Below are 25,198 nucleotides of genomic sequence, written 5' to 3'. Positions count from 1 at the left end.
GACATATGAACAGAAAGTCAAGGATCACAAGACATTTCAAGAAAGTGTCCAGCAGGAAAGACAGTGAAGAGTAAGGACTCAAAGGAAACACAGACAAGGAAACTACAGAGCAAATCTTAAAAAACAACTATCCTAAAATGATCTTCAGTGAGATAAACTATTATATCCATGAAATAAGAATAAGATGGTATAAAAAAAGAAAATTTAGTGACCAAAAACAAGTTCACAGAAAGTGAAACTAAGAAAACAGAAATAAATAATTCACCAGAACAGCTGGAAAACAAATTAAGACTATCTACCAGGAATTGTAAAAAGACAAAGAAATGAAAAAGGGACAGAGGAAATGGCTTAAAAAACAAAGGGTTAATCTAGGACTTCTACCATCCAACTAGTAAGATTTCCAAATACTAAGAACACAGAAAATCAAGATGAGGAAATTATCCAAAAATGGTATTCCTCCCCTCCGAAAAATTTCTAGAATTGAGTTTCATACTGGGTAGGTCCAGCAAAATGAACAAGAAAAAAAAACCAACTCCAGAGCTCATCAATATTTTAGAAATCAGAGAAATAAAAAGCTTCTAAAGTCACCAAGCAGGAAAAAAATAGATGACATAAAAGATGATTTACTTGACTTCTTAACAGAAATACTGGTAGCCTAGAAGGCAACAGAACAGTAACTTCTGAGGGAAAATTATTTCCAATCTAGAATTCTATACTCCGCCAAACAACCAATCAAGTGTGATGGCAGAAAAGGCATCTTTCTGATATCCAGAAGAATCACCTCTCCCTTCCTAAAAAGCTACTGGAGGATGTGTCCCTCCCACCAAAAAAAAAAAAAAAAAAAAGCAAAAAACAAAAACAAAAACCATAAAGACAGAAGACATCGATTTAGAAAATTGAGTTTGAGGCCAAAGTAATTCCAAGAATGGCTCAAGGAAGTTTTACTACATGTATGCAGCAAATCACGATAGTAATAATGTACAGAATAGAGAACAAGTCAGAGGGACTCCAGTTATGACCAGGGACTCAACTACTACTGCCAAGCCATAGAAATTTGGAAACAAGCAACACATTTCATTCCAGATCAAAATCTGCTATGGTCGGTCTGACTGCAAGAATTTAAGTCATCTGACTGCATCCTAGTTACAAGGGAGGTTATGGATTTGAGTTCCGAATTCTTTTTTTTTTTTTTTTTTTTTTTAAAGATTTTATTCATTTATTTGACAGAGATAGAGACAGCCAGCGAGAGAGGGAACACAAGCAGGGGGAGTGGGAGAGGAAGAAACAGGCTCATAGCGGAGGAGCCTGACGTGGGGCTCGATCCCGTAACGCCGGGATCACGCCCTGAGCCGAAGGCAGACGCTTAACCGCTATGCCACCCAGGCGCCCCTGAGTTCCGAATTCTAAACTGTGGAGGCAGACCTTGTACATGTAGACATTTCACCAAACATAGAAAGGCTATTCAAAAGGTGAGCATCCATGAACATGAAAAACGTTCACTAGATTTCGATTAACTGTTGGGTTCCACCTTATTGAGAACTGTACATTTCTATCAGAGGATAAGGATAAACCGTTGATTTATACATTTTTTTAAAGTAAAACAATAAGGCAATTATCAACTCCAGGATAACCAAAAGTTGCATATGAAGAAAATATATTCATAGTTTATGTCTCAACTATAGACAGTTATATAGTCCTATTAATGTAAACAGTGAATGTTGATTCAACCTTAATAAACAATGACAAAAGACAGGGAAAATGAATTGTAAGGCGGGGCAGTATAAGAGTTAACTTTTACATCGTGGAGTTAAAGGATACAGTCTAAATTTGAAAAATGGAAAAATAGCAACATAATCATGTCATTTAGAAATATGGATTTAAGTACCAGAATAAACCATTAAGAGTTGAACAAGGATGTCTCCAGGGACTGGAAGTCATGGGCAAGGAGTGACGGAATGGGAACTGATATTTTTCACAAGAAGCCTTGTAATACTATTTTTTAAACTGTGTATACGCGTTATTGAGGAAACTTTCAAAATAATTTTTCAATGTATGTGTCTTCTCCACCAGACTGTGAGCCTCCCAATGGCAAGTCCTTTATACTGAGTGAGAGACATACTGCAGATCCTCCTTAACATGTGTCATCCATGGCCAAATGTCCAACTAACATTAAATACCTTGTGATATTATTTCTTACAGTACATACTCTTTTTTAAATAGAAAGAGGACAGATCCTTCAGAATAAACAAAAATTCACTAAGAAAAGGCTGTTGGGCTCAGCGGCATTCCCCACCCACAGGTGAACCTGTGGTCCATGCACCAGAACCAAACTAAGCAAATGTAACAGCAATGACAAAAAGGGAAAATTTACTAATGCTGACACTGATGTCCTTTTAATATAATCTTCATAATTCATTTGCTGGATATTCCAACCACAGTCTGTGGGGGTATTTAAAGTGTGCATATTTGACAAAACAATCAAAACATACGTTCATATTCTGGTTTCCAAATGGCAGGTGAGCCACTAGGGTCACTAGGGTTTGCAATCTTCCTTTCTCATATTAGAATTAGGATAAGGTAATCAACTTAAAACAAGTTACCCCTCACCTCTTTACCTTTAAAAGAAAGCATCTGACTTGATTCATGTGTGGCTCTGGATTTCCAAGTATCTAATTTTTAATAATCATATAATATCAGTCATACATCTTGCCATTAACATAAGAACAATGTAATGAATACAAATAAAAACGCTTCCAAAAATAATGGAAGGGGGAAAAATATGAGGAAGGAAGAGAAAACCTTATTCATCACAGTGAATATGGATCTGATCAATAGAAATGAGCAAGCACTCTATTACTGTTTCCTTCTTAATCTGAAAAGATGTGTAGTAAATGTATGCAACTTTGTATAACAAGAAAATATGCCCTAAAATAGGTTATCAGGGCCAACACTGACAAATAAAGCTGGCAATCATCAGAAAAACTGATGAGAGGTGCACTTGTTTTACACTCCTGGTCATAAAAGCAGAAGTCAGAGACTGAAACATAAAAGTCAATTAGTAAGCTCAGCTAAGGGGAAAAATAAACAATGTTTAAGTTTTTATTCAAAATTTAGCTTCTTTATCTATTTCCTTATCATCATTCACCCTAGTTAAACCACTGGAATAAAAGTTCACAGTATTGATTGTCTCAATATTACTCTGGAGTTCTGGCAGGTTCCTATTTCTACAAGAAGAATTCATGAGCACTGTAGACTGTAAGAGCTAATACTCATTCTGTAGGTATAAACTTAACTACCAAAGAGGTGTTGTAATTATATGATGCAGGTACAGTCTTGCATAATCTCTGAGGTAAAAGAAAATAATGCTAATAGAATCATAGGCCATTTTTAAAAGATCTACTTACTAAAACAATGTTTTTAGACATGTCACATTTCTGCCCCCTCTTGATACATGAATAGATTAGTAATTTTCTCCATTCTGCAACCCTAAGTATGGAGAGACAGTTTCTCCTCTTAAAAAAAAAAAAAAAAAAAACCCAAGATTCAGCCAGTCTTCAAACAGGAACCCTGTTGCTTTCTGAACTGATCCATCAAAGCACTAATATGGGCAAAGATGAAAGGAAAATTTGAAGGCACAAGAAGAAAAAAAGAAGTTAGATTCCATGCTTGTGCAAATTTAAAATGTGAAAAATTCTGTAAAATTCATAAAGACCCCTTTAAGCCCTATTTGAACTGAAAAGCACCACCCTCACTTTCCTCTCCCAAACCCAGCAAACTCCTACTCCAAAATCCAGGCCTTATATCACCCACTGCATGCAGCTTTCGTTGTTCCCAGCGCGTATTCTCCAAATCTTACTATAGCACTCAGCATACTGTCTTCTAAAGACCTACGTCCATGTCTTTCCATGAGTGTACTCTGAGTTCCTCTACAGTTACCAATACACGTCTCATGACAATTAAGTGAACAAACCACTGAAGACCTTAATAATACTCTCTTAATTCAGTAAAACAAAAATAATAGCAAATCAAATGGATGCATGAGATAATGATATTTATCTGAACCCAAAAGATCGATTTTCAAAATTCATTAGGGACCTGGTATAATGTGAACCAGTCTGTATCCACACATATAATCTAACACTCTCCCTGTTCCTATCCCCACCCAGGAAAATGTCCCTCCATGTTGCCATAGCACCAGGTAAACATCGATATCTGAACTCACTACACACTGCTCAACTTTTTTCTTTGCAGAGCACTCAGGGAGCAAAGACCTGGTTATCATCATCTTTACATTCCCCAGTGCAAGTACAGTACAGAACACAGTACACATTCAATAAACGTGTGCTCAGTTAAACTGGAAGTGCGTAAACTCCACTTACAGCATGAACGGTTTTTCTTTGACATGAATCACTTTGTTAATTCAAATAATTTCATTTTAAAGAAAACTTTCAATTTACTACCATAAATAGAAAGCCAGTATTGCCTGCCACAAATAGAAGGTAATCACAAAATATAAAATATGATGACAATAGAGTATGATTACATTCTAACTAGATGCTGACACCTGTCCAACGCTCTTAGACTGAGGCCTGTTCTTTATAAAATGAAAAGATGGGAAGAGGGGCTATGAAGTGTTTGAATGGTATTAGAGCAGACTTCTACTCATAAGAAGGACAAAATGCATAGAAAATAACTTTCTTACTCTATGATTCAGTGCTATGTAATGCTGTGTCTACGTGCCACCCTAAACAATCTTGCCCAACGTCAGCAGAACGTGTGGCACACACTGAGAAGCACTGGGCTGCATGGTCTTTGAGGCTGCACGATGACCCCATGCAAGCTACCCACCCACTTGGTCTCCCCACTGGCAAAGGAGCATAACCTACGTAATAGTTTTGGTAAGAATTATATGAGGTGATAGATGCAAAGGGTTTAGTAAGATGTCTTGGCCCTTAGGACAGTCTCGGTAAACACCAGACCAATGTTACAATCCTATGATTCTAATGTAAAATGGTACAGCCACAAAGGCTGGGCAAGTTCCATAAAGAGTTAAGCTAGGGTCACCACACAGCCTAGCAATTCTACTCCCAGGTATACACCCAAAAGCAGTTAAAACCATATTCAAATACAGACGTACACACAAACGTTGATAATAGCACTATTCACAGTAGCTAACAAGTGGAAAGCCACATGTCCATCAACAGATGAACGGGAAAACAGAAGATGCTGTATCCACACAATAGAATAATGTACAGCCATAAGAAGGAATGAAGCACTGACAAGTGCCACCACAGGGCTGAACTCAGAAAACATTTTGTCAAGTGAAAGAAGCCAGACACAAAAGGTCACATATTATATGATTCCATTCATAGGAAATATCCAGAATAGGTAAATCCACAGAAAAGCAGACTAGTGGTGGCCAGGGTCGGGGGAGAGGAGGAATCAGGAAGTGACTCTTTAAGAGGGACCAGGAGGTCATCTGGGATGAAGGAGATGTTTCGGAACTAGATAAAGATGGTGGTTGCACAGTACTGTGAATTGTACTAAATGTCACTGAACTGTACACCTTAAAATGGTTAACTCTCGCGCCCCTGGGGGGCTCAGTCGGTGAAGTGTCTGCCTTCGGCTTAGGTCACGATCCCAGGGTCGTGGGATCGAGCCCCGCGTCAGGCTCCCTGCTTAGCGGGGAGCCTGCTTCTCCTTCTCCTTCCACTGCTCCCCCTGCTTGTGCTCTCTCACTCTCTCTGTCGAATAAATAAATCTTTCAAAAAATAATAATAAAATGGTTAACTTTCACCTCAATAAAAAAAACTCCTGACTCTAAGTGTGACAGGCCTCCTAGGTAACATTCCATTTTCAACCTGTAAGGTCACAAAGCTAATGAAACTAATATTCAATGTCAAAATTAGGCTAACCTTAACTATAATCAGTCTTACTATGCAAAAATCCAAATGAATTCTTGTCTCAGTGATGAAAAGCATTCCAGTTTTACCAGAACCATAAAATTAATGCTGGTGTGGGCCCAGAGTTACAGTGCCCAGGATCCGAAGTTCTCGCTGCACCATCGGGTGAACACGTGAATCTGAACCACCAACGTCAGATGACCAGTTTCCTCATCTATAAACTGAGGATTCTAACACCTGCCCCAGGAGGCCATCGTGAGGACTGTGCTAATCCAAGTAAAGCAAGTAAAACAGAGCCTGGCAGAGTAAGTCCTTAATAAATATTAGCTCTTATTATTATTCAGAAAGTGGAGAGAAACATAAGCTCGGCTGGGGTTACGTGAGAGCACCCAAGTAGAAGGACCTAGTGTGACACCTGGCACGGTGACAGCTGTTATTATGAGCATTTGCGACAACCTCTCGGAGTTCACAAATAAGAAACCAGGCCCAGGAGGACAGTGACGCTCACGATGCGGAGGAACAGGTAACAGATCACAGCGATACTGAGGCCCTAAATCCTTGTACTTCCTTAAAAGTGAATTCTTTACCTATCATATACCCTCAACTGAAATAAAGCACACAGGGATCACTTTGTAAAACTCGGTCTAAATTGCATTTCTATCCACCTAGGTGTAACTTTCATTCTGGGTGTGGCCATGACCTCTGCTTCTGGAAACAAGCAACAGCACAGTGTAGGCAAAAGGTACCCATTCCAAATCTCGGTCTGACGCACCTCCTCCTCTAAAAGCTCAGCTTCACAGAAGTGCTCTGACTCTGTGAACACGGGAAACAGTGTCTGCTAAGAACAGTGGGGTCAACGTACCAGTCTGACTTATGGAGAACTGCAACATCACATTTAAGGTTTTTTTCCTCCACAAATCACTGGCTTTTACACAATTCCTGTATAAGCTTGGATGTAAACTAGTACCGAGGGCTTTAAGCCCCTTTCATGGCCGCCATACTCCCACCATGCATAGCACAGCTCTGCCTCCAATGTGAAGGAATTCTCTTCCTCCAGCAATAATAAATCCCTACTGGAAAAATGTCTGTTTCCCATAAATGGCATCCGAACTCACTAGGGGCTTTTCCTCCATAAGCACTGTCAAATGACCAGTGTTAGGACAAAGATCTGAGCCTGGATCACACTTATGCCAAATCCGGGTCAGCTATGACCTAGAAATCTTTGCTCGTCTCCTCCTACTACTATTATACTCAATACAAGAGAATTCAGAGGCACATTACCGGCCATGACATGAAGTAGCAGCTGTCTCCAATTTACTCAGTGGGGTCAGTATCAGAGAGAGGACCGGGCCCCTAGCACTGCCACACGGAAATAAGCAACCACGAGAACCAACACGCTGAAACGACCTCTCAGGTACCAGAAACTCCTCAGGAATCTAACAGCAGGGTTACAGGGACAGCCCAGCGGCTGTCAGTGGGCTTCCTACCAGATCGGCAAGGAGCTGGGCACTCGAGTTCGGCCGGCAAGAGTGTGCCTCTCAGCCAAGCACAGGTGGCAGACAGAACTCGAACACCCTCAGACCTTTCAGCACCAGGCTCCACAGACTACCCCGGCCAGAGTCTCCAATTCTGCAAGTTCTTTCCTTCGTTGGTCGGGAAATGTTTGTGAAGTGCGTACTGTTCTAGATGAGGGCCCACAGCAGGACAAAACCAAGTCCCTGCTGTCTACAGCTTATGTCCGAATAGGAACAACAGCAAACCAACAAACGCATGTCAGCGGTTAAGTGCTATGGAGGAAACAGAACAGGGCAAGGGGCGGGAGGGGCATGCAATTTCACTCAAGTCAGTCTGAGCTCGTCAAATAAACATTTGAACAGAAACCTGAAAAAATTAAGAGGGCAAGCACAACAAAGTCCTGGCCAAGAGCCTTCAGGCAGAAGGAAGGGCTGGGCACAGGCACAGGCATGAGGATGAAGGGGAACATCAGGGATTCTGAGGAAAGTGAGGAGTTGCAGGAGTAGTGCCATGGTTTGACTCACACCATCTCCGAGGACCATTCTGGTTGCTCTGCTGAAAACCGAATGTGGGGCAGCAGAGGTCAGGAGTCCACTACGGTGATCCAAGTGGGAGATGGTGTGTGGGGCTTTCGCCCAGGGTGGCAGCCACTGAGGTGGTGAGAAGTATGCCATTTCTGATACATTCTGAAGGAAGAAGCGATGGGATTCTCTAAAGGACTGAGAGCTTGAGAAAAAGAGGACTGTGAGGCCCAGGCCTGGGCAAGCAGGATGGAGCCCCATCGACTGAACCAGGAAGACTGTCTGAGGAGGGATACTTTTACGCAAGAGAAACTCTGGGACTGTCAGGAGTAATTCTGTGTTCTCTAAAGACTTAGTATCCAAAAACCTCTGCCTCCCACAACTGAGAACTCCGAACTCGAATCCACAGCCTCCCTTGCAGCTAGGATGAAGTTAGGTGGCTCAAATCCTTTCCGTTAGACCAACCATAGCTGACCTCGATTTGGAAGTAAGCACACTGCATGCTGCTTACTGCCAATTTCTGTGGCTTTGGGCAGCAGTGGCTGAGTCCCCAGTGGGCACTGGAATCCTTCCGGGACCGTCTGCCTCATTCTCCATTCACTCTCGTGACCTCATGCATACATGTGGTAAGGCAGCTTTTGACTATCATTCTAGGAATTACTCCAAGTGTGCGGTGAGACACCTGATGTCATGAAGACTTAGGGCCAATGAGGTCACCAGGTTATCACTCCTTTTAGCTTTATTTCTGAAACCAACAAGGAAGAAGAAGAGGAAAGAACTCAGTCAGAGACACCAATGGAGAAGGTGTCTCCCTTGCAGCCCAGTGGACTTAAAAGGAATTCTGATCCCTTTTCTTCTCCCAGGTATCAAAATTTGGCCAACTACTGGGGAATAAGATCCTCTCATCTCTAAGACCTCTGACAAAGGGCACAGGACTTACAAGCAGGAAGAACAGAAGAAAAGTCTTACTTTTCTAGGAAAGCCCAAAACACTGAGGAAAACGTCCAAGGATGTAAAATGCTTAAAATATCTAGATTACTGGAATATCAGAAAATCTCATGAATTTAAAGGTAATATACTAATTAAATGAAAGGAAGTCTCCTTTTGGTTGCCCCTCTTAAAGAAGTATTCTGAGGTCGAACAGCCCATAGGCCAACAATTATTCTGACACTTCCCTTTTCCCCAGCTGTCTCTGCAAGCAATGATAACAATGATATTGATTATGAAGGGGCACATAATCCTTATAGGACGTACTGGGAAACCGTCCCTGTTTGGCTGTCTTTTCTGGGGTGCATCTCAGCTAGAAGTTCCCCTCCCATCAGACATTTCTCCCTAGCCCTCCTTGGGGCCAGCTACAACTATCCAGGTGCAGCTAGTTTTTCTCAGTCTCAGGTCCACTAAGTGAAATTTAATTATCTCTGCAACGATCCCTTTGCATTTTAATTCAATGCTTTCAGGTTTTGCTATTTATATTAGTCTTACCCTTTGTTTCTGAATGTTGGATGTTTTATAGAAATTGACCTGGATCCTTGCCTTTGAGTAACCCTGAAGAGCCAATTCTACTGGTTTATTTGGTAGTTATTAAAAAAGAAAGTATGTTCTTAATGATTCAATACCAACAGAGAGAGACTAGTTTGGTTACTTCGGAATACAGTCTGTTTTCTCGATTAAACATACTTCTTCGCAGGAAATAGGAAGCTGGGTAACTCCTGCTGTCCTAGACAGTTACTAAGTTTTGGTTTGGGGCTAAGTTAGGAGGCAAGGGATGTTTGCTTTATATATACACTCTAACCACACTCAGGTCTCAGCTCCAGAATTTCCAGGAAATTTCTAACACCTGATCCTACACGGGGAGTTCCTCCTGAGGCTGAGGAAGCCGGGCTGAGCAAGCCAGCGAGGCGTCCACACAGCCACTCTTCGAGAAGCAAGGCTGCCGCTTTTTTCCTGTTTGTTGCCTTGTGTTTTCCTTCTTCCCTTCATGCTCTCACCCATCTTCTGTCTCTTCCCCTTCTCTGCTAAAGTGTTTTATTCTCATTTCATTCACAACTGCAGATTAATTTTTAATGTTATTTTCCTAAATGAACAGTAAAAATGGCCTTCATAAATTTGGTGCATACAAAAATAATCAAACTGTCATAAAGAACTTTTGACCATAAAGAATTTCACTTTTGGCTGTTAACATGAAAGAAAAAACTTACTTTGCCTTTTATTTTTTTTAAGATTTTTATTTATTTATTTGAGGGAAAGGGAGCACAAGCACACACGAGTGGGGGAAAGGGGCAGAAGGAAAGGGAGAGAGAAGCAGACTCCCCACTGAGCAGGGAGCCCAATGTGGGGCTCCATCCCAGGACCCTGAAATCATGATCTGAGCCGAAGGCAGACGCTTAACTGACCAAGCTACCAAGCTGGCCAGAAAAAACCTGTTTTAAGAGACAAAAATACAGCCACCAAATCCCTCTTCATGGGGGTTAAAAAGGAGTGAAAGTAATGTAGCACAGAACATAAGTCTTAGAAGTCCTTGTTTCTGTTCAGAATTCATTGCACATAGTTTATCCTAATGTTGTACAGTATATACTAATTTTCAGAACTACTTAGAAAGTAATAATGTATTAAATGAGTAAGTAATTACTGGGTCTCTCTTTGTTTCCTTTTATGACTCCAAATAAAGTTAGCATCTCAACCCTATGATTTTCTACATATTAAAAAGGACAGATAACATTCTACATACCTAGCACACAATAGGTATTCAGAAGAAAGAAGTTGTCTGAGTAAACTTTCACTTTAAAAATAATAAAACTAGGGGTGCATGGGTGGCTCAGTCGACTGAGTGTCTGCCTTCAGCTCAGGTCATGATCCTAGGGTCCTGGGATCGAGCCTGCAACTCTCTCCCTCTGCCCCTACTTCATGCTCTCTCTCTCTCAAATAAAAATAAAATCTTTTAAAATAAAAAGTAAATTAAAAGTAAATAACTAATCACACTGACTGCAACAATTTGCTCATCTTTGAGGAAAAAACAGCTCTTTCCCCTCTGGAAAAAATTTTAAAGAATGTGGGTTAATAGTTATATTAATACAATCCATCAAGCATCAATCCATAAATTTCAGAAGATGGTATCTGAAGTCACAAGACTCTAAGTTTTAAAACTAAATGAAATAAACTAAATGAAATTTAAAAAATGAAAAAACACTATTATTTTAAAAGGAATATCCAAGCTGGGAGATCTTGCGGTCCAAGTCCCAACATCGCACACAGATTACAAGCATTTATCAGCGAGGGCTGCACTGTCCCAACTCCGGATTCTGGGCACATTTCATCCCTTCGGGGCAGCGGTAAGCTCCTGACTCACTGGGCAGGGCCCGAGAACAAGTGCCCCCAAAGGATGGCAACGCTGCTGGCTCAAAACCTGCTCTGGGGTCCTTACTTCCTGGTCTATCTCTGACACCTGGCTGGCGCTGGCTGCACGGGGCCGTCACCTGTGGCACTCAGACGTCCTTGACATAAGCATTCAAACCTGGAGTGTTTAAAGCACCCGAAGAGACACTACATTCAGTGAACTTAAGAACTACTGGCCTAAAAGACTCCACTTAGTCACTGTAACTGTCCATTTATCTTCCGGGATTTTTGTTGTTGTTTAGCGATTTCTGCAGCTGGTTATTTCAGGGAGCACTGAAGTAATGTGGGTGGTTGATTTCACTGGTATCACCCATTAGCTTTATTTGAATTGTTTAAATTTTAACATAAATATCACATTTTATGTTTCTTTACTTTTTGTAAAAGCAAATAAACCAAATTTATTTAAAATATACTCAAGCAATTCTAATACTCCCTAAAACATATGCTTAAGATTCACATCTCAAAAACAAAAACACAACAGAAAAGCTTAAGAGATACTCTAGTTGAAAGTCCATGAATGTAAAATACATAGAATTCATATGTGAGTGACAAAATAGTATCAGCTACAAGCAGAGGACAGGCGCTGTGTATCACATACCGTCTTTAGAATATCTAGAACAATGTCAATGTTCAGATAAAAAACCAAATGTATCAACATGAACTTTCTAATGTAAAAGCAGCTATCCAAACTACAAGAGAAATCATCTCACATTTTCTCATTAAACGTTCAGGGATGAAACCTGGTCTTTGCTCATTTTTTAGGAAAAAGGCTAACGATTTAAAAATTTCTATTTAACTTGAAACGTGATCTCTTCGAATCCTCCTCTGCTAAGCATGTCACACTGAATGCTTCAAGATATGCTTAAATTCAGCTACAACATAAAAAGTAAATAAAACCAGTTAAGTATTCCAGAAATTTACATTTTAAGGAGCAAATAAAAATTATCATATCTACAAATCTTTTCAAAAATATTCTCTTGGTACAAAACTCCATCTACAGGGAACTTTGGCACCAAAGCTAGTAGCATCTGCTATCTACTTGGAAACAGAAATACGAGGTGTAAATGTATTTTGTTGGTAAACCTTAAATACCTTCATGTTCGCTGATGAAGAACAACTGAGGAAATCAAGACAAAATGTGGCCAACAAAAGGCCATTATTTATACAAATCGGCAATCCGCTGAAAGGACTCCAAACATTTCAGGTGTACAAGCAAAGCAGCTTGGCTCCGAGTCTCTTAGTACAGAACATGCCTATGTAAAAATGCCACAAATAACACAGTGAAAGGACTCTCTGGGCATTCATTATTCTACTGCCCAAAATGTTTACCTTCATTTTATTCATGTATTTGTTTGTTTATATACCTACGTATATCTATACACACATAAAAGACATGCTTAATATATTTCATATGCATATACAGATACATTTTGTTACACGAAGATACCACTGTCACACAAATGTTCTCTTCTATATAAGCGTGTGCAAGCAAGTGTGTGGGTGGGTATGTCTTTGGGTGAACATAAACTATCAAAAAATTAAAACAAACACTAGGCACCCATCCTTCTCCATTATGTTAAGTCAAGCCTTCCTTTCTCATCCTACCACACCCCATTATGCTCCTTAAAAAACGGAAGGTCTAAGGTCTTTTTAGGCAAAACCAAAATTAAGCCCTGATTATTAGATTCACATTTAGGATTCAGAGACTGAGTCCAAACAAACATTTCATGTCCAAAACCTCTTTAACCAATCCTCCCCTCCCCATTCACCGTGACTTTTCAGAGACATTGTTCAAACTGTATCAAGACATAATTTTAACTGTATTTTTAAAAGTAAACATTTTTTTAGCAGAAGAGACTGACAATATAAAGTAACACAGGTGGGAATCCTAGAACTTGCTTGGCCGCCTCAGTAACCCCAAAGAAAACATTTATTTTAGCCAAACAATTGTAATGTTTGTCTCCTTTTAGAAACATCTGCTGCCAAAATAAACATTTGCATTGGAAGAAGTGTTTTGGCTGTTAAGATGGTACCAAATAAAATGCTTATGTTCTGAAATAAATATTTTACTCAAAAAACACACAGCAAAATAGACGTATCCAAAGGGTGTAGAAGATAAACTAAAGACACAAATGAGAATACCTATTGATTTCTAAAGTCTTTTTTTGAAAAGAACCTCAACTTTAATTAGGTTTTTATTTTAAGTGGTAAGTTCAGATGGATCACCTTAACAAAAATAACTAATTTCTATTTAATTTTGCCAGAATATCTTTCAAAATAATGATTATATTCTTATTATATCACGCTCTTACTGTTGTAAAGGTCTTTGCAATACAGATGTTTTTAAAACTAAAAAAGTTGTGTTTTTCCATTATAAAAACACTCATAAACTTAAGTCTCTCACTTTGCTCTGGCTTTATAATGCCAAGAGGCATTACATTATATAAACTCTGCAGCAAGGTAAGGATAGTTAAAATATCAACCCACTAACCCTTGATAACTCGGGAAAAATCTCACACTACATGCAGTAATTGAAATGTGCTTGACACAAATAAATAGACCTCCGCTTCTGTAGCCTATTTCCCCTGGGTGCTATTTCTTTTATATGAAAATCTTTTTTAAAGCAACTCAGCACAGGCCTGTGTATACATTTATGATCACAAAGGACAAGAGAAGTAAAACAAAACATTTGCTCACCCACATCCCTGATCCAGCAAAGGGTACTTTAGTATCTATGTTTTTTAAAAATCTGAAAAACTCAGAGTCAGATTCAAGTAACCTTAACGATTATACTTCCTCTGTGTAGCTCTGTATTAGATGAAATCAACCAGTATACTTTTCTGTTAACCATCTCCAGGTTTGAATTCCAGGAGCCTAGAGGCAGAACATTCTCCACAGAGGCATAGAAAATTCATTTCCCCTCTCGGCTCAATAAAAACTCAAGTAGACTAGTTTTTAGAGCACTGTGCAAAACTAATCTGTTTAGCCATGTATTTTGCCTGATGATGTGGGAGAATCAGCACCGGAAAGACCACAAATCTAGTTCCAGTTAATAAATACCAAAATGATGTACTATTATCATGTCATGCCCAAAGACCTAGTAGTGAGTATATTTCAAAAATAAAATTATCGCCACACAAATCAAGAATCGCCAGGTTAACAGTAAAAGCAAGCACTCAGTGGCCAGTTCATCCTGACTCTCAGCAACAAAAAGCAAGCAGTGATACTACCCATGTTAAATTTCATAAAAGCATGGCAGTTCTTTCTACCAGAATACTCATTTAAAATTCCTATCACAGGAGTGGAATGCTAGCCAGGAATCAAACTGTGACCCCTGAGCCAAAGACAACTTACCACTCAGCTGGTAAGTGGGCAACTCAATTTACAAACTTGAATTCCTGCATTTTAATCCTTCGCAGAAATATATGAGCAATATTAAATGAACTGGATTCAGCTCATTAGAGGTTCATAAACCAAACACAGAAAGCTTTGGAGGCTATCCAAAGCAAAGTCATGCCTAGGTGATGATGTCCACTCAATAAAAACTCAATGTCATCATTATCTTTCAAGTTTTTCCCTGAGAAACATTAGCAGCATGATTACAAAAATGCTTAGCCAATTACATTAATACTAGGAGAAAACAGATAGGACCAGCAGCCAATCACCGTGCCAGGACCTTGTCTGTAGACAAATTCATAATTACCCAAAATTTACAAACAAAGCAACTCACTGAGAATTCCTCACCAAAGAGCACAGGCTAAACCTAACAAAGTAAATGTGCTCTAATAACCTTTACCCAAAACCTTCTTAACTTTTTTTTTTTCCCATTTCAAGATTATTAATTAGCCTACACCTAACTGATCACATGAACTTGGTATTATAAAAGTTACGTCCCCTTTAAAATGTTACACACATTCAAAAATGCACTCACAGCTATTTTTACCCTTTTAGTCATCAAAGCAAGATATATTTTAAGACTATATTATAACTAAACGAAAGGGTGAAAAAGCAATATAGATTACTTAGAACCCTCGATTATGATGAACTCAATATGAAAGTTTGACATTTCACAGCCAGGGCATTCAGTTTCTTAGCAGATACACTATTTTCCTTTCATTATCAGAAAGATCTGTCCTTAATTAGAATTAGGCATTTCTTCTGGTTAGCAGTAAAATACCTAATCTAAAATCTTAATTAAAAATTTGCTGAAATACTTGCTGAGTTATCTTCATCAATTTGTCCCTTCAAATAAATCCAAGAGTAGCTGGATTCCAAAACTATGTAAGAGCCACAGGAATTAAAAAACACCAAGAACCTAAGAAAATTAAGGCTATTCTATGTATTTGTGTATGTGCTCTACTTTTACCCTTACACATGTGGGGAAGAAAATAAGAAAAATGTATTCCTGGGTAATCATTCTCTCTTTTTTTTTTTTTTAAGATTTTATTTATTTGAGAGACAGTGCGCACAGGCATGAGCTCGCATGAGCGTGGGGAGGGGCAGAGGAAGAGGGGGAGAGAGAATCCTCAAGCAGACTCCGTGTGGAGTGTGGAGCCTGACCTGGGGCTCGAACCCAGGAACTTGAGATCATAACCTGAGCCGAAGTCAGATACTTAACCAACTGAACCACTCAGGTGCCCCTTGGGTAATCATTCTTTACACACTCTTTCCATTTGTTGGATTTCTACTTTGGGATTGCAAACTATGCCAATGTCAAAACCTTATAATATAAGACTTGAACTCATTTAGAGAAAAAGATAAAGGAGCATCTGGTAGCTTGCCATGAACACCGCCTTTGGAAATGACTTTCAAATGTGACATCAGGAAACTACAGTGGAAAGAAAGAAGATGCAGAAAAACAAGGAGTGGTTAGCAACTACTACTTCCCGCTAGTCCTGCTACTTCTTCCCTGCTGCCTCTACTCTCCCCCTGTGGCCAGGGTTATCATACAGAACCATCAGCCCCCAAAGGAAATCAGCTACAGAGGAGAATTAGGATTTTGGCAGCTAGCTGCCAGGGCCTTCTTCCCCTCAACCAAGGGCAAATTAGATTAAAACTAGAAGGAAGAGAGAATCACATCTTACTTTTCAATCATGTACAAATTATTTCCCCCTCACAATTAGTAGCCTCAGCTAAAGATGTTTTACTCCAGGCAGCAAAATATTGCTGGAAGAAAGGAATCATGTTGAAAAAAACTAACAGAGCAATTAAGTGTGCAAGTGACTGAGAGAATTCTGGGCGGCCAATTTAATAAAGGAGAGTAAGAACTATTGACAGTAACAAAGGCTGTTTAAGGAGCCATCAGGACTCAAACGCTGAGCCATTTCTATTTTTCCCTACAAAAACCTTAAAATAAAAATATCACCTAAGGAGAGACAAAAGATAAAGAGGAAAAACAATATCCAATCTATAAAAGAAAAGGCTCAGATGCAACTTCGAGAACTCAGCTCTGGAGCACATCAGAGTATCATTCTCCACGTGCACCTTAGCGAGAAGAAAAGTCGGGTCCAATGGCTTTTTTTCCCCACAGATAATTTTTGGTCAAACGTAGGGAAGAATTTCCAGAAAGGAAGTATATGAAACCCCGGGATGGGTTACTGGCAACATTATGGAAGAACCCAGCATCAGCCCAACGCAACCCCAGGGTTAAAGACATGGTGTGGGAATTTATAAATAAGGCTTTCTGGTGTTTCTAGTGACTAAACACCCTTCCGAGTCTGAATCTAATTTAGTCTTTTCCTAATTTCATGCTTCCTCAGGCCCACATAACAAGGATCTACTCTCCAGCATCCAAGAAACCAGGTTTACTACAGCTAGAAGGTAGATGGTCATTTAAGGTAACTCCAACTATTTGATTCTACAGAAAAAGGAGAAAAATACTGGGTCTTTAAAAGGAAGAGGAGTCTTTTTTTTTTTTTTAAGTAAAAACACAAAACCCATCCAAATCTAAGAAAACAGACACATACCAAATCCTCTTGTATGAAATTAATATGTTAAGAAATACATGCAAAATAACTTTTTGGGAGAATAAAAAACTTCTCTCAAAGTTGATGTCATTTTCATGGTTATTTATTCTTTAAATAATTAGAACTTCATCTTTAGAAGTCTATTCACAGTTCAAAATCTGCCAGTCTTACATCAGAAATGTTAGAAAGCCAAGTTCACTTCAGGGGTTTAGATCTATATAACTTGGTGCAAATGATGAAACTGCCTATCTTTCAAATACCCCCAATAACATAGTAACACCCCTCTACCAAACAGGTATTTTTGTCTGCTTTTTCCTAAGAAGCTCACTTTCCCTTTTTTTTTTTTTTCCAGAAGAGAAAGTGCCTGTGCATGCACACGCAAGGGGCGGGGGGACGACAGAGGGACAGGGAGAGAGAATCTTAAGCAGGCTCCGCACTGGGACTCCCAGGCAGGGCTCCACCTCATGACCCTGAGTTCATGACCTGAGCAGAAATCAAGAGTCCAATGCTTAAACCAGCTGAGCCACCAAGGCACACCACCTCCCATCCCCACCCCACTCTTTTTTTAAGCAAGCTCCATGCCCAGCATGGAGCCCAGCTCCAACGGAAGTCACGATCCTGAGATCAAGACCTGAGCCAACATCCAGAGTGGGAGGCTTAACCGACTGAGCCACCCAGGCGCCTCACCACTTTTCCTTCTTTGAAAGAAAAGGAAACTCCATGTGTAGTTACTGGAAGAAACTATGAAAATTAAAAGAAATAAGAAAATCAGTGAACTGCCCCCTCACTCTCTCAGTACCAATCTTAAGTCAGACAGTAAGCAACAAAGACAAAAGGTCACCAGTGTGAAGGGGGTGGGGTTAAAACCAGTACAAACCTGCTGCTGTGGGTACTGCATTCCTCCCATGGCCCCTGGGGTCCGACCCTGGATGCTGATTGGATACCGCTGTGGGCCTGGGGGGCCGTAGGAGCCTCCTGGGTAAGGGCTGCTCTGTTGAGGCTGAGAATGAGGGTTACTGCCCATCCCATACAACTGAGGTCTCTTCATCACCATAGGATCCATTGGGCTGCCCTGGGAAGAAATAAACAAAGACACAGATTAAATCATTGTTTATTACAAAGACAGAAATTTTACTACACTAACATATACATTAAAAACACAACTATCCTTACTTTTGACAACATTAAAAACACACAATATATAAAAATATCAAACCATTATGTTGTAACACCAAAAACTAATATGTTGTAAGTCAATTATTTAATTAAAAGAACCCAACAAGCTGGCAAATAAAAACCCAGAAGAACGTTTAGGAAAAAAGCCTAGATGGATACAAGACATTTATTGTTTACTTTTAGGAAGGTTTTAACAATTACGAGGGATCCAGTGTAAACAAGAGAAGAGTTTGCAGAGAGAAAACATTTGCATCTAAAATTCTACTATATAGGAAATGAGCATGATAGCTAATCCACCCAGCTCCTTTTAGCTTACTAGTAATAAAGACAAGTATACTGAGTGGTTAGCAAGGCTTTTTGACTTCAAAGTATTCTTAGAACAACTACTTTAATTTGGACCTGAGTCTGCAATCCTGATCAAACATTAATGCATCTGAGTGCTCATTAGAAAGTGAAAGGGTAGATTTTAGATAATACAGAATGTCTAGGGTAAAAATTTTCAAAGATCACTAGTGCGCATGAATAGGCACCCAGACTATGAGTCACAAGCCACCTTCCCTATGTCAGTAACTTACCAAACATAACCAGTTCAAAACTAGACTCTGAGTTTTATTTTGGGTTCAGTGAGTCAGCCCATGGGCCTCAGGGCCAAGGCCATTCAGGAGAGCCAGAACTAGAGCCTCAGCTGGGACTTTCTTGCCCTGGGTGCTTCAAAGGAGCAAAGCAGTGGTGGGGGAAGTCCCTCCCCACGGGACTACAAAAGCCTGAAGCATTCATCCAACAGATCCTTCCTTCCATCCCTCCTTCCTTCCTTCCAAAACCATATATTAATGCCTGCTGTATGACAGACTCTATGTAATATATCAGAAGGCTTAAAGATTAGCAGAATAAATGAGTGAGAAAGGGCCAGGGTCAAGGCGGGGAGGGACAGGGCATAGAGTACCACCGAGCAGAAGCAGCAGCATAAAGCAGAGGCTCAAGGGAGGTGAGCTGCCTGATGTGAGAAGAAGCAGTTCAGATCCAAATGAAGGAGGAACTTGCAGAGAAGAAGCTGAGGCAGGCAGAAGCCAGTACATGGGTGAGCCCTGCACATCATCTTAAAGGCTGCAGATTGCATCCTGGGGTGAACCACAGGGTGCTTTTAACAGAGAGAGCTACAGTGGGATCCAGCTTTCGGAAAGCCTGCTCTCAAGCGGCTGCCTGGAGCCAGGGCAGGTTGCTGCAGCCTGCAGGTGAGCTGAGGTCCTGAACCCTTAACAGTGGTGGGAGAAAGCAAGCCCAGATTCAAGTAATGGCATGGAAACACAACACAACTTGGAGACTGAGAGAATGATGGAAGAAGACCGGGGGGTCAATGGTGGCTCAACAGATGGTAAGACACCAAATGAAACAGAATACGCAGAGGTAGAAGCAGCCTGACCCTCTCCCCCATGTGCCAGAGGGAGCCTTCAGTGTTCTACATAGGAAATCTGAGGTCCCTGCAGGAAATCCAGCTGAAAACATCCAGAAGGAAGGGACCCAATATGTTTGTAGTTTGGAGAGTAAGGCCCAACACAGAATGATAAACAGGGGAAAGTCAGCACATAGAGGATACATGCTCCTGGAAAGGAGTGATTCTCCTGTTTTACGCACTACTGTATCTCCAGCGCATAAGTCAAATAGTACACCTGGCATATAATAAAATGTTCAACAAATACTGGATGATTTAATCAACAGGAAGCATATAAAAACTCAAGAACTTTATCCAGGAAGAATATATGAAAAAAGAACAATGGGTAGGGGACAAAATTGTAGAAAATAGCACCATTTTAGGGAGAAGGGAAAGGAGGAGCTCACAAAGAAGCCAAAAGAATGGTCAGAAAAATAGAGATTCTAGGGAGTATGGTATCATGGAAAAGAAGGGAGTCATGCATGGCAACAAATTAGGCACACCAAATGCAAGCCAGGTGTCCAACAGGTGAGGGCTAAAAGCTTTTCTATACTCGATGACCAGAAGGTAATTGCTGGGTTTGGCAAGGAAAGCCTCATCACAGAGGGGAGAGCAGTAGTTAGAAGGTAAGGAACAAAGGCATGGATGGGAGGTGAGAGGTGAGCCAGGAGCACAGACCCAAAACCCAAGCTGGGGAAGCTACAAGAACTGGCCGTCTTTCCTCCCACTGACACCCCAGCCCACGGCTGCATGCGGTCTTTGCCCTCCTTCCTTCATGTCTTGTGTGTGCAGTGTGCCAGGCACTGGAGAAAAATGAACAGCCCGTCCTGGAGAAATGTGCAATTCACTGAAGGAGACAGGCTGAACAAAGATTAGAATGCATACAGTAGACATTCTAACTGGACACACAAGGCACCATGAGGAGGGCACATCTCAATGGGTCTGTGATGGGCTTTAACAAAGCCCTCCCACAGAGAAACTCAGCTCTGGGAGATTCATAGGAATTTGCCAGGAACTGATCTCACCTGAATGAAAATATGTGTAGGCCAAACAGCTCTGCTCGAAATTCACAATTTCATGGAATTCTAGATGTGTTACTCTCACCAAAGGAAATTTTGCACTCACGACGATGATACACTGATGTTACACAGCCTGCGCTAACCTCACAATTCAACACACAAACATATATGTTGATAGAGCGTCATAAAACGAAGATCGGGTATCAAGAATTAAGTTTTCCCAGGACGATTTAAATGAGAACATATGCCTTACAAAAGCAAAATGTAATTATTTTCCGCACTTTCTTTCAAAAGATAAAATAAAACTTTCTACAGAAGTGTGAAAAATCGAGGCGTTGCTGGTGACCTCAGAGTCCTCAGAGTGAATGAATGGCCAACAGAGAGGCTGAGAAAATCAGATTTCAAGCTACACTTCGAACACGGAGTCCTGAGGCAGCCCTATCTTCACATTCAATCTGGAGTAGCCAGGACATAGGAAAGGTCTACTTATTTCACCTTAAATAGTGTACCACCAAAACTGGCTGAATTAAGGCAGAAATTTAAAATGGGAAAATGATTAGAACGTCTATATTTTAATGCTACAGATAACAGTGCAGCAAATTCATCTTACCGGTGACTAAAACAGTTTTGTAATATCTGTCTCATCACTGCCATAACCTCTCACAGTCCTACTTAAAATTCAGTTAATTTGCACCCATGTCAAAAATGTTAGCTTAACCCTGAGAGTTCTGAAAAACCAAAAACATGAAATACACAAATTATCTGTACCTCTCGAAATGCATCTAATACCTTTCAGTGAGACTTCAGATTTGAAAACAGACACTTAAACAGTGCAAGTTATTTAATTTTAACCTTCTCTCCTTATGGCCTTGTGTTAAATCCTCACCCACACCCCATATTCATGCTGCTGTGTGTGCTCTTGCTATTTTTAACATTAAATATGTACGAGGGCAGGATCTCAACCCCTGCTTTTCACTACTACCTCCTTAGAGAAACCAAAGACCAAACCAAATCCAAGTCTTTTCTGAAAAACCTAAAGGCCAAGTCGCTTCTCATATTCACTTCTAACCCAAAACAATTTGATGTTTCTCGTCTATGCTTCGGTTGATCTATTTGAAGGTACCATCATTTTCATTTCTCGTATAAAATTTATGCTGTATCAGAGACATTGTCCACATTAACACAGCCTTCAAATACTTCTCTAAATATGTTATTCCAAACCTGCTTTTCCTCCCTGGAGACCATCCCACAACTGCTGCAGTTTGAGCTTCAGTTCTGTAAACTAAGACCAGTGGTTTGAAGGCCACAGTCTGTACCACCCACCTGCAAAGCGCTCAACACAACTAGTGTAAGTTTCGTTAGTCAGTGTCTCATGCAATTTTACTTCTTGGTAAGACTTATATCTTATAACTCCTCCCTTGTTCAAATAAACTTTTGTGTCTCTGTGTATGTGAGCTGGACACCACACGTGCACACACATGCTCTCCTAGATCTCCTTTAGGGAAGCTGCCACTACTACCGACATCCTCCCAATCCTCAGGTTTTCCATCCCTAGGATGACGAAATAAGGAGAACAGTGTGTATTCTTTAAATATATATTTGAATATAAATTCTAGACAATTTAGGCGGCACAGTTAGGCTATATTATAGGTAAAAGAGGTTTATCAAAGTCTGGCCTAAGAATCTAACAACCCCCTTTTTTTTTAAAGATTTTTTTTATTGGAGAGAGAGAGAGAGAGAGAGAAAGCAATGAGCAGAGGGAGGGGCAGGGGCAGGGGCAGAGGGAGAAGCAGACCCCCTGCTGAGCCAGGAGGCCAACACAGGGCTTGACCCCAGAACCCTGGGTTCATGACCTGAACCAAACGCAGACACTTCACCAACTGAGCCACCCAGGCGTCCCTCCAACAACCCTTCTAAAAATTAATCCAAATTAAGCAACAACTTATATACTTTTAGTATACTTTGGATAGACCTTTTTTTAAAAGTAGGCTCTACTCTAGGTGTGGAGCTCAGCGTGCGGCTCGAACTCACAACCCTGAGATCCACACCAGAGCTGGTATCAAGACTCGGATGCTTAAGCAACTGAGCCACCTAGGCGCCCCAACTTTAGACAGACTTGATGCTTTTTATACTTATTCCTTCATTACCACTCTTCCAGAGTATGCCAACATATGTATTTATAATAAAGATATCTATGTAATTGTATTTGCTACTAAATATCAAGTTGAGATGGTTTATTAGTAGTTTCTTTCTGAACATAATATTTCACAACTTTTTTAGCCCAATTCCTGAAACCACAAATTGAGGAAAGGCTTTGTAAAACCCACTGAAAGACTATCATATTTTCTTGATCTATAATCATATCTCTGTACCTGGATTAAATAAGAGCTCAGAGAAACTCTTCCCATTCTGAACCATTATTTGGGAGAATATGCTATTTTACCAGCAACTAAAGAGATCTTTGAAGTAATATTCCATTACCTATAAAATGACAAAAATAATGAAATTCAAATTGAGCAAATGAGTGTTTATACTAGTGGGTTTTATAACTACTAGTAGGTTTCTCACCACTACTTCACTCTGAGAGATAACATGACAATGAGCTTTAAACAAATGGTTTAAAAACTATATCTTGTTCCAACTCTTAATCCTCTCTCTCAGTGGGGCAGGGGTGTGATTTACCCAACTCTGTCTGCAGGTACGTCGATTCCTAATACTGATGGGAGCCGGCAAGGTGCGGTGAAGACGGTGTGGGCGTGGCTGCAGAGTGGGTCACACCCTTACCTCACCACTTACTACTACCGTATGACCCTGAATATGTTGCTTACCAGTCTTCTCTCTCACAAACTGGAAGAAATAATACCGAACTCACAATGAATGTGAAAGTCAAATTAGTAAGACCTGTAACAGTTCTCAGAACCACTTACTAATTGTTCAAAGAAGAAAGCTAGAACAACCCAACTCATCAACAATTACAGAACACATGAACAAGTCATAACATACAAGACCACTGGACCAGAGACATGGAAAAGCACATACAAAACAACGTCAAATGTTGAAGAGCGATGTGCACGAATTATAGCTATGTGAAAATCAGGCCGATAAGGATCAGAGCCAGCCATAGTGACCTGTAAGTAGTGGCTGTCATATCATGAAGCCATCTATGTTTACTTTTCTGGGATAATGTCATATTAAATGTAACTTGAAAATGCCCTTTTCTTCCCAGGCATGCTGCAAACATTACTATGGTTTTCTGTAGGGGGGGGGATGGGACACAGCTGTCCCACATTCGTCCTCCCACATTCCCGCACCCACACTCCCATTGACAGCATTCACAAGCAGGGGACGGCCGCTAGTCCTCATTCTGAGGATGTCCTGCTCTCTTCTCTGTCTGTCTAAACCCAAGCTCACTCGTCCTGGTACATGGACAGCAGAGCTTCCCCCTTCACCACACCCCAGAAACACTATCTATGGGACCTACCCCAAATCTCTCCTGGGCTGCTTGTGACAGACTTCTCAGCTGCCTTGTATTGTTATTTAACTCTGTACTAGTTTTTCACTTTTCATGTGTCATTTCTTACCTCCCAAGTAGTCTCAAACGGCAACATCTATGCTTTGCACTTCTTTATGTCTCACTGAGCACACAGCATAAATGACTTGGACTGTGCTGACTCAGTAACTCCACGGGAATGATGACCAATCACATCAAGTAAAATGTTCTTGAGAATAAAAAGTAAAAATCACTGCCCACTTTCTGTATGGATTCTGCACGTAAATGCAGAAGACGCATGTAAAGCCCATGATGATATACAGTGCAACGTTCTTGGTCAAGTTCTTCTAATGGTGTTAAAATCAGCTGAAATCTAAAACAGAGGAGCGAGGCTCTAAAGACTTTTCCTTCATTTCATATTCCTCTTCAAGCCAGAAAATACCAAGATTCTTAGTTACCACTGTCACCACTACCACAGAATCCGGTTACCAAGGAAACACTGTCATCCCAGTGACATACTGGAGTTGTGGGGACTTGCCCAGGGCTGCAGCACTCGTGCAGAACCAGGACCAGAACCCAAGTTTCCTGACTCAGGCCCACAGTCCCCTGCACTATAGCACGCATCCACGTATGGTCATGAAACTGAGGCAGGAAAAAATGCAACCCAGCGTCTAAAACCATTGTGTTTTTACTTGCACTCATGACAAGGCCGTACCTATTTATGAAGACCTGAACTTCAAATTTGAGTACCAACACACCATAAGTTCTCCTTCTGTCAAGCCAGGA

The 25,198-nt window shown here is 40.5% G+C and overlaps 1 protein-coding gene across 1 annotated transcript in view; it reads right to left on the bottom strand.

Annotated features, from left to right (window-relative positions):
* The window catches only part of ARID1B (AT-rich interaction domain 1B), a 426,117-nt gene that overhangs the window by 360,028 nt on the left and 40,891 nt on the right, over positions 1–25,198 (bottom strand). The window contains exon 2 of the mRNA XM_040627997.1: positions 18,176–18,370. Within this exon, the coding sequence (XP_040483931.1) occupies positions 18,176–18,370 (195 nt within the window). The remainder of the gene's footprint in view (positions 1–18,175; positions 18,371–25,198) is intronic.

Source organism: Ursus maritimus, unplaced genomic scaffold (genome assembly GCF_017311325.1).
Source record: "Ursus maritimus isolate PB19 unplaced genomic scaffold, ASM1731132v1 scaffold_13, whole genome shotgun sequence".
Classification (NCBI taxonomy): Eukaryota; Metazoa; Chordata; class Mammalia; order Carnivora; family Ursidae; genus Ursus; species Ursus maritimus.
The sequence above is the reverse complement of the archived record's forward strand: the minus strand, read 5'-3'. Positions and strand labels throughout refer to the sequence as shown.